General features: G+C 47.1%; 2 protein-coding genes across 2 annotated transcripts in view; one reads left to right on the top strand and one right to left on the bottom strand.

The window, feature by feature from the left end:
• The window catches only part of PCNA (proliferating cell nuclear antigen), a 4,446-nt gene extending 3,829 nt beyond the window's left edge, over window positions 1-617 (bottom strand). Inside the window, exon 1 of the mRNA XM_009273805.2 lies at window positions 567-617. Within this exon, the coding sequence (XP_009272080.1) occupies window positions 567-617 (51 nt within the window). The remainder of the gene's footprint in view (window positions 1-566) is intronic.
• A 9,390-nt stretch (window positions 618-10,007) lies between these two features.
• CDS2 (CDP-diacylglycerol synthase 2) overlaps window positions 10,008-10,422 on the top strand; it is a 13,360-nt gene continuing 12,945 nt past the window's right edge. The window contains exon 1 of the mRNA XM_019470641.1: window positions 10,008-10,153. The gene's annotated coding sequence lies outside the window, so the exon portion shown is untranslated. The remainder of the gene's footprint in view (window positions 10,154-10,422) is intronic.

Here is a 10,422-nt window from a genome sequence, read left to right as displayed (position 1 = left end):
GTGCTCTTGCAGCGCCTCGGGGGCCCGTCGCTTGGTTTATTTGCCCCCCACCACCCCCCCCGACAGCCCCAAAACCGGCCCCGAACGAGCAGAGCCCGGCCCCGGGGGGAGTTTCTGTCGGTGGCTCGACAACCGGTCCCGGATCCCGCCTTCTGGGTGTAAGCTGGTTTTACGGGGTATCTCAAGTGGGTGTTACAAAACCCCGCAGGTTCCCTTAGGGAGGGCTTCGGTATCTCCTAAGCCATCCCTAAGTAGATACCCTTCCCTGCGGTGGGGTGCGTGGTCTCCATCGATAGCTTAAAGAGGTTTAACAGTTGCGTTTCTCCAAAGAAGAGCCGTGAAAAGAAAAACCTGACTCTTTTCCTGTAGCGTCTCATCTGTTCCCAACCCAAGCACAGTTGGATGCGCCGAGCTTGGCTCGCTCCGTGAGTCGTGTTGTCACCCTTGTTGTCTTTACCTCCCCAAAGAGGAAAGGAACAAGGGGAATAAGCAGTCAAGAAGAACTTTGTAAATAATATTTGCAGGGTCACAGAGAGCGAAAACTGGAGGGAAAAGCAGTTCTTCACTGCATTGGTGTTCAACGTGCGTATCTTGCGAGCAACCCCGTACTTGTCCATTTGCCCTTAGTGGCATCATATTGATGTTTCCTCTGTTAATACATGAAGTACGCGATTCAGAGAAGCATGAAATCATCAGGCAAAATTATCTTTTGCAATTTAAATGTCACGTTTAATGCTGTTTTGAATGCCAGTTTAACACCTGCTAGGAGCTGCGCAGTCAGGTTTGAGGAAGCTTTATTGTTGTGATGTGATTGGAGAGGGAACTGGGATGGAAAGCGCTGACAGCGTTGAGAATGGGTTGCCTTGATGTAGATCTGAAGTTTCTGCCTTTTTCGTAGCTTATGTGAAGCCGTGTGACGTCCAGATTTACTGACCTCTATTAAGAGAGCAGTAAGATGGCTCCTATTTCGCTGTTGTTGTTGTGCACAGGGCAAAGCTGTTATCCTCTAGATAAGTACGTTTGTCTCAGTTGGAATTTACTTTGCAGCAGAAAATCTTCAGGGAGTTTTATATTCCAGAACTTTTGTGGGAGTTGGAGGACGTCCCTCAGCAGCCTGGAAGGACTGGCACTGCTTAACCGGTATGCAAACAAACTCCCTTGGCCACGCTGCGATCTTGCTCTAGCTACTTGTGATGCGTTCCTAAAGAAGGTCAGAGGGCCGCTATTTTGAGTGCAATCTTGTTATCTCCGGGCAAGTATGCTTTTTACATATAACGAGCCTTCTGAAGGGCTCCTCGAATAGTACCTTTGAGTCAATGACTTGAAGTGTCCTTACTAGAGAGAGGGAACATTTATGTCGTACCGCTCGTCCTAAAGCAGCTCAAATGAATTGCGAGAGCAAAAAAAAAAAGAAAAAGAAAAGATGTTTCCAAGCAGTGAAGAACAGCTCCTCTGAGGTGCTGAACGTGATGTCTCTTAACAATAGAAAGCGGTTACGGGAGGCAGAGAATTTCCCAAAACTGTTAAAATCAAGCCTGGTAGGAGGTTACCTGGTAACAGTAGTCCTGCCACTAGTAAAACCCTACCGTGTCTTGCTTTCCGTGGCAGCAGACCTCAGTGGCAGATTTTTCTCTCCTCCCCCGAGATCAAGCCATTGTGTTTTTAGTGCTCGGGAAGTGCCTGGCAGAGCCTGGGAATAACATCAGTACAAAGCCAACTCAGCAAAGTTGCTCACGCGCGTCCTATTTATCGGTGGTCTTAGCCTGCCCAGTGCGTTGCCTGCAGGTATTGCTGTCGAGAGGGGAGATTCCTGTTTCTGCTTTGTCATTCAGTTAGCCTTGCCAAGAAAAATAATTTAGCAGTGCATATTGTATTCTACAGAAACCTTTGTGTCTTCTGAAAAGAGCTCTCGGCATGTTAAAAGAAATGAGTTGAAATGAGACGTAAACATCAAGGCTGGTTTTAAGATTAGACCTGAAAAGTTGTATTTTGTACTTGTTCCCACTTTGCTGTTTTGATAATGGGAAGAGAGAGGCTGGTTTCACTTTCTGGTCCTCTAACCCTTGCACAGTGTCGCAGCTTTGATGTTTTCCTCCCCACTGGCACAGGGCAACGCTTACAGCTGAAACTGTGCTGCTTCAGTTGAGACCATCGTGCCAGAACATTTTAAAGTTGATTTTTGATAAAACTGTTGTGCAACACACAATCTTCGTCTCAAAGGGAACAAGGCAACATCTGTTTACTCTGATCAGTGAACTCCCTCTGATCTCTCAGTCTGTCCTCGCTCCCAACCGCGTCTTGTTATTGTGTACAATAAGGTCAGTATAGCGCAGGGTGATGGAGGGAGGCTGTGGCACATCCACGGCCCCCGAAGGATACTCATGCCGTCTTTGACCCCCCCCATTGCGGGTTGCTCAGTGCTCAGACGAGCTGTTCTGTACGCGAACGGTATCTCCGCTTGCACTTCTGAAGCCGTGTTCTTGCAATGATGCGCTGGGGGTGATTCTTGTGAACGGAGGGATGTTTGAGAAGAGGGAAGTTGTGATGAGACATTTACGTTTCTCTTCCCAGCGGGGAGAAAAACCAAGGATTGACCGATCGTGCTGTCCATCAACCGCATACCACACATTAGGTGGCAAGAAAACGATTTCATCCTCCTGCCTGCTTTAAATGAGCAGTGATGTGTACCAGGGGTAGACTACCCTTGGAGATAAAACCCTTACGTGAAGATGCAGTGTTTCCAAGCAAATCCGTATTTCCTTTCTGAAAGAAAAGAATTCTGCCACTTTTCTTTGTATTGGCCAGGACACATCTGCAGGAATTTGGGACAGAAAATGATTACTGTGCCTGTCAATAGCTCTATTGTTTTCCACCAAAATGTGGTCTGTGTTAGCATGTGTCCCTCCTGGTGATCTGCTTCACTTGAGTTTTCTCTGATTTATGTTTTCCAGGATTATAAAGGACCGTGAAGATTCATAGATTTCTCTTTAGAACAAGTTGTATAATGGTCTGTAGGTTCATGATGATAGCTGTGACTTCAGAAAACTACTGGTTTGGGTTCATCAGGATTACATCTAAACATAGTGGTCCAAGTCCTCCATGGATTAGTCCTCCTTGATTAGTTCAAATAAAGCCAACGGGATTGACTGGTAGAGAAATGTGAACAAGATTGTGGTACCACCTTATAGTCAGCAAATTAAATAGACTGGTATGGTTTTTTCCCGATTAAGTCTTGGAAAAATATGTGTAACTCCAGAGGAATGGAGGGTCAGAAGCCATCGGCCTTGGCGTGATGGAAGCTCTCATTTCGGAGGACAAAAATAGACTTTTCCTGCACTAACCTTCCAATGTGAATAGTGTACCCGTTGCTGCAGAGCTATTTGTTCTCCCTCTTGTTTCTCACAGCTCTTCCAAATAACAACAGATTGAAATGTCTGTGCAGGATCATGCAGACGCAGCTCCAAGCTGGGGCAGCCTCTTTCAGACACCGATTCCAAGAGGTGCTTAGGAGCTTTGCTTTCTTGTTTCTGTACGTGTTTCTCTGTCTCTGCAGGGACAACGAAGTCTGCCGGTTCGGTAAATGCCACGATAGCAGAGGGATGCCAGTTAGATCCAGAACCCGGCACTGAAGCCTATCTCCAAAACATCTCTGTCACGTGTTTCAGAGGGGGAGGCAGGTTCCTTTCTTAGCAGTAGGAAATTCTGGGGGAATGCCAGAACCAGCAACCTATTTTTGTGCTCTTTTGTATACAATAGCTTCTCGACAGGACTCGGAGCCTGATGCATTTACCTTCTTGATTTCCTGGAATAAACAGACCCCGAAGTGGGTGCTGTGTTGGGGGCCAGGCAGAGGATTAGCTTGTGCCGAGTGAGTCACACGGATATGCGACTTTGCATGAATCATATTTGCTGACACTGAGATCAGGCTCTTGTATCAGACTGTTGTGCTGCTAAATGCAAACTGTGCATGCCTCCGATCACATCCCACTGGCGAGCTGAGCTTGCTTGTGTTCAAAACAAAGCGGGCGGCTTCAGGAACATGAGATGGCCATGGGAGTTTTCTTAGTTATTTCAGCCGCTATGCACTGAAGCACTATGTTATTTCATCCCATTTATGCTTTTTGGGATGTTATCTGCTTAATGGTCTCCATTTTCAGGCATGCCCTAATTTCTGTGCATGCTTTCAACTGGAATATGTTTTTTTTGGATGGGGAAGGGAGTCCCATGTCAACATAAATGAAACCTGAGCTTCGTTGATTTTTTTTGAGACAACAAATCAAGCAGTCACCACTAGATGCCAGCTTGGTGGGATATCTTGATGGGGGGACTTGAGAACTTGAAGAAACTTGGATTTAATTGCCCTGCAGATAACTTCACAGCCCACGAAGTTCAAGCACTTTCCCCTAGACCAGCAACAGGACACAAGCTACTTTGTGCCCACTTGCAAAAAGCCAGTGCTTTTTTGGGACCTTAGTACAAATCAAGCCTGGACGCTTGTCTGCTTCTTCCTTCTAGTGTTAATGGTCTCCAAACTTCTCTCTCTTGTTTCACCCTTCTGAGCTGGTAAACCTCTAAAAGGCAATAGCCTATAATTAGGGACTAACGGGACGACTTTTTTGCCTTGATGTCACCTTGGTGGATCTGTCTGAGGTGGGTTTGGCTGTGGCACGGCAGCCGTCAGAGATGGGCAGGTGCTGTGTAGGTAAAGCAGTGAAGAAGGGGAGAGGGGAACGGAGCAGACAGTTTTCCCAGACGTGGGAAGTCAAACCACTTTTGAAAAACATTGAGATTTTCATAACTGAGGCCGCTGGGTTTGTATCCATTAGACTAATTATATTGGCCTTGATCCTGCAAATGTGCTCAGAGGTGAGAATAGTGGAGGCTTTAGTACAGTTGGTCCCTGTTGTTCCAGCTGTCAATTTTATTGCCTGAAACAGCAACTATATTTTTCTCTTTAGCAGTGTATTACCATTTTCCGTCACAGCTTTTTGTTAAAATCTGGCAGGAATTCTAAATAAAACAGCGCCTTGCTTCAAGAAAGGTGCACTAATGATGGGATTTCTTGAACTAATTTAATCTACCAGCATTGAATACTTAACTGTATCTCTGTATTGGGCACAAAATTTTTGGCAGGCAGATAGCTGACTTGTTTCTATGACAACTGAGATCATGTCATGGATACTTGGGCAAAAAAACCGAGCGCTCACAGCTTCTGCTGCGAGAAAGCCATATAAAATGTGACCACAAATTTCTTACCACACGCTTGCAGGAGTTAAGCTGTTTAAAGAAAACTAAGACAACTCATTTCTCCTTGTGTCTTTCTTTAGGGTGATAAAATGTTTGTTCACAAATGTTGCTTAGGTCTACTGATTTCAAAAATATGACAAGCAGGTTGGTATCTGGCTTTTTTCCTCCGTCTGCTCTGGTTCATCAGTCAGGAGAAACAGACCTCACAGAGATCTGCGGGTTTTACTTTCTTCTCATCGTGACTTGTGTAGAAATGAATGAGTTAGGATAAAAATGTTGATTTTTATTCCTGCATTACTTATTCCCTTGGTTCTTCAAGAAGCCTTCAATATTGAGATGATAAATTGAAGAAGGAGCACTGGGCTTGCCTGCGGTGCTGGACAGGCAGATTTGCACAAAAAAGAGCCCTTGAATTTAATAACTCCATGTTGGTAACAAAAGCTACTGCATGTGATTGTGTTTTAATAGACTTAATGCTTACCCTGTAAAAGAAATGGAAAAATAAAGCCAGATGCCAAGGTAACTGGCGGGAAAGTTTGCTTTGCTCTTACTAATGGGTTTTGATTGTTTCCTGGCTCTGCATCACGCACGCAGATTTCTAACATCCTGGCACACGTTTGCACTGAGTGCTCTGCCCTCCTTCTGCCTGGGAGGAGAGAGGCAGAGGGAATATCAACGACCGAACTAACAGGAAAAATCGGTGAGGGAGAGGTGTGGTAAGAGAATATGGAATAAGTACAGCTGGAGACAGCTATGTCCCAGTGCAGGAGCACCAGTGGAAAGCGGAGGGATTGCTGAAAGGCGACGGGGCTGCGTTTTCATTTGTCTGGGCAGCATCTGGTTCAGTGAGACTCTGGTGGAAGATTGAAGCTTTTAGGTACCAGCGTCGCGCTGTGTTAGTTGCTACCTCAAAGTCATGGTTGGTTCAGGCGTGATCAGATGTATGTGAGGATCAGCCTGTGGCTAAATAGCTTCGATTTTAGGAAGAACCTAAACAACAACCAAAAAAAGGCAGAAAAAAGGTCCATGGAAGGGTAAAGGAGAGAGTACGGTCCAGTGGCTGGGAAAGGGGACAAGTCACGATTTCTGGGTTAACTTGCTGCAAGTCTGAGTCTCTCCAGGCTTTTGTTTCAAGGGCAGATAGAGGAGAAAACAGCACAAGAGGCATCAGAAACTTGGTGTTTCTTAGGGGAGCAGCAGAATTGGTGACAGAATAGCATCTGTTAGACCCAGCTTCCCTGAAACGCTGTTTGTACTGGCATCGCGGGACACTCTGCAGGCTATGGCTTAACACAGCCCAAACCTGCCCCTTGCAGTCACAAGCTCTTTGCAGAAGCACTCGCTCTGTAATGAGCTTAAATTTTCACCAGCAATAGCCCTGGGTGAGCATCATTCACTGTCGTCTGTGCCGGTTTGCAGTCTTTGCTTGCTGCTGCAAGCTGCTTTGCAGAAAGCGTTGCTATCTGATGATTATCCTTCGGGGACGGGGATCTGTCTGGCTCGGTTGGAAGACTAGCGAGATAGCGGTGGAGACGTGCGGGAGGGTGTTACCGAGGCAATGCCACAGCTGGATTAAGTAGCCCAGACCAGGGTGCATCACACTCAGGCTTAAACAAGTTATTTAGCACCCCGCTCAGCTGCTTAAACTGGTGATTTGTAGGCTGATGGTTGCAATTTGCATAAAAGGTATAAAAATAGTGTCAATTACTGAGTCCTCTCCATAGCCTATATCTGGCACAATGTCCTATATAATCTCAACATTCCGTTTCAGAGAGAGCTCTAAGTAGGGAGAAGAGCTGATTCCTGACGCTGCTCAGCTGGTTTCAAAATGAAGATGTTAAAATGTATGTTAGCCCTCACTTTGGCGATTTCTTCCATCAGGGAAAATGTTTTCTTCCATCTCCCATCAGGCTTAAACTGAGCAAGCGAGACGTGGCAGGAGTGAGTCCTACATTTAACGTTGAACCCTAACAACATCCCTTTATCTTGACAAACCTCTTGATTGCCTTCTTTGTACTCTCTGGAAATAATGTGGCAATGTTTGTTGGAGCTGTGGGTATTGCGTGTCCGTTGCACAACCTCTCCTATTCCCACTGCTGAAGATGAAGTGGGGAACCGCGGGATGCGTGCGCCGTTGGACTGATCCAGTGAGGCTTTGCTCCTGCTCTTGGACAACAAAACACTTTGCAGCATGAGGTTTGGTTTGGCGTTTGCACTGAAATCGGTGGATCAGGTAACTGGTGATGCGGTTTACATCAATTTAGCTGCAACATCGGTGTCTGGCAAGTAGTGCAAGAAATCATCGGCTGGGCTATGGCAGAGACCGGGACTGCCCATTCCAGCAGCTGTTAGATTAGCTCAGTTGCAACATCAGATTCCTCTGTCTCTTGAGCTATGCAGTTGCTTTCATCCTTCATGTTCTTGGCCAGGAGTGGAAGGGAGGAGGGCATCAGCGCTCTTTCCCTTTCTTTTGGTCTCTGAGCACTTTGCGAAACTTCTGATCCTCTGGGCAAGGAATAATTTTCCTGCTTTGCACTTAGCCTTGCAGCGTTAGTGCTTTGGGGAATAAAATGCAGGGATGCTGGCTTGGATCTGCTTCCTCGTTTCAGTGTCTAGGCCTTTTATCGCATGGCTGGCGAGCCTGGGACTTCCATGAGGTGATGGATACTTGGACTACATTAGGAATCTGCTTGAGGTTTTTGGTTTCAGCCTATACAGATGATGGTGGTTGCCCTAAGTACCTAGGCACTTCCTTGCCCATTTGATTTGAATCGGTCACATTATTTTTTCTTTTTTAAAAATGTGCAACAAAAGAAGAGAAGTCCCCATTTCCTAAACGTAATCTAGAAGACCAGAAGGAGAAACTGAGTTTGCTCAGGCAGGAGCTGAAGCTTTTCTCTGTTATTTAGATTGCTCACAGGGGAATTCTTCAGAGAATCCTTTTCTTGGAGAAAGCATAGAGAAAGCGTTGCAATGGGAGACGTAGACGGTAGCTAAATACAGTGCACTGATTTCCCAAAACCTGCTCAAGGACAGGGCCCCTGACCTGGGCTCTGCTATAGGATGCCAAACTCATGGTCTTCGGGGAGTTTTATCATTTCCAGTCTTTTTGCAGCTGCCTTATGGATTTGATCTTTTGTGTGTTCCCAGCAAAATGGCACTAAATCTCTCTGAAGTCCGAGGGACAAGTGGATTTTACAGGTCACTTAAAAAACAGCTGAAAAGAAAGCCGAGTTGCATTTCTTTGCCAGCTCTCTAAACCCACGTGAGTGCTGGCAGAGGTGTTTAGCTTCGCTTTCCTCTTCCTTCCCAGTCGATGGGAACGGAAAGAAGCGAGCGCGGAGCAAGGCGAGGAAGAGGCGACGCAGGGTGCGACTGCTGCGATGGCCGGTGCTTCACTCGTCCCCGGAAGTCACCTCTGACAACGCCGTTGTATTTTTAGCTGCCTCCACCTTACGGTGTCTAGCTGTCCTTGTCTGTTTTAAGAACCTGGCCTGCAGCCATTGATACATCGCAGCTTGGGGAGCAATTATCTTTTCCTGCCTTAAATGAGGGAGCTACTCAAGTCTTAACTGCTCTAGTGAACTACAAATACCCCTTGATTTGGTTACACCAAACCCGTCCCAGCGGATGCTTGTTTTGGTGGGGGTCCCCTTTCTCCGAGCGTGGGGCAGCGCTGCCTGAGAGCCCAAAGGGATGAAGTCGCTTTGTTTGCAGAGCTCTCAGCATTTGTCAGCTTGGCTTCCTCCTTGCTTTTCCTGCAAACATGCTCTCTTTTCCAGGAGTTTTAAAATAGCCCATGGTCTGAGGCCAAATGCCTGGGCTCTGCCTTGCCTGATGCACAAGTGCTCCCCAGGGAGTGGCATTTTCCTTCCTTGCTTCAAGGACTGAGGAGCAGGATGAAGCTCTGCTGCTGAAATGAGGGGCAAAACGTGGAAGTTTGGATTCGTTCTCTATTCAGGAGCTGGACCGGAGGAAAAACTGCTGGGGAGAGGGCATGGGACTACCTGGGAGCCAGGAGGTGGTTTGTAATCCTTTTTCCACCACTGGCCTGTTGAAGAGCCTTCAGTAACCTCCTGCCTCGCCTGTATTTATTTATCCCCTAAATACCGGACTTTGCCCTGAGCTAAGTGCTGGAGCAGTACAAGGGGTGGGGAAGGCACACGTGTTTCTTTCCAGTACATCACGTTTCTTCTGTGGCCTGAGAGGATGGTTGGGCCTGAGCGATAAGCCATGCTCTTCCTCCTCAGCTATTTGAGGATGGGCTCGGTGTTATTTTTAGTGCCCGCATGTAGAGTCAGCACTTGAAAAGTCTGGAAGCCTTGAACCTGTCCACTTGGAGGCCCTTCTTGCTGTCTAATTTGGGCAGTGTTGCATACTTGGAGATTTGCCTGGGGATTGGGAGACCTTGTAAAAATTCCTGCTAACAAGCCTGTATCCCTTAAGCACTTGCTGCATTTGGAGATACTTATTAGTCGACTGCGAGGAGTCTTTAACTGTTCAGGGGGAACAGATCCTTTTCTGTAGCTGCTGCTGAGACTGATGGAGAGTAAACCCCATCATGTATGTCACCTAAAACACTTGATGTTGTTTCTCAAGTGTATAACCCCATGTAATACCCAGAATATTTTCTTCTCCTCTTTCTCTCATTTATGCAGAAGCAGAGTGGCAGTAGGTGTTGCATCCAGTGGGCTGGTCTGAGTGTCTTCAAAGAGTGCCAGCACTGTGTCTAGTAAAGCTCTTTGTGCCTCTTTAACTTGCAGGAGTCAGAGTCTGAGAACAAGCTGGATGGAGAGACAGCATCAGACAGCGAAAGCAAATCCGAATTTGGAGGATCACCTTCCGTGCCAACATCGGATGACACTCCAGAGGTCCTGAACAGAGCTCTCTCCAACCTGTCCTCAAGGTAGCACTCACTGAGCATCGTTCCCCTCTGTTGCCAGGGCCCCTGCACCTTCACTGTGGCTTTCCTAGCCCCAGCAGCATGGTGGTGGCTGCTGGAAGCTGAACAAGCAGCTCTCGGAAGCGCTGCGCTCTCCCTCCCTGCATGCAAGCAGGAAGGTGCCTGTTGTGGTTTAACCTCAGTCGGCCACTGAGCACCACGCAGCCGCTCGCTCACTCCCCGCCCCCCGGTGGGATGGGGGAGGGAATCGGAAGAGTAAAGGTGAGAAAAGG

Source organism: Aptenodytes forsteri, unplaced genomic scaffold (genome assembly GCF_000699145.1).
Source record: "Aptenodytes forsteri isolate BGI_AS27 unplaced genomic scaffold, ASM69914v1 Scaffold127, whole genome shotgun sequence".
NCBI classification, from domain to species: domain Eukaryota; kingdom Metazoa; phylum Chordata; class Aves; order Sphenisciformes; family Spheniscidae; genus Aptenodytes; species Aptenodytes forsteri.
Note: the sequence above shows the minus strand (reverse complement) of the source record. Positions and strands in the feature narration are given on the sequence as shown.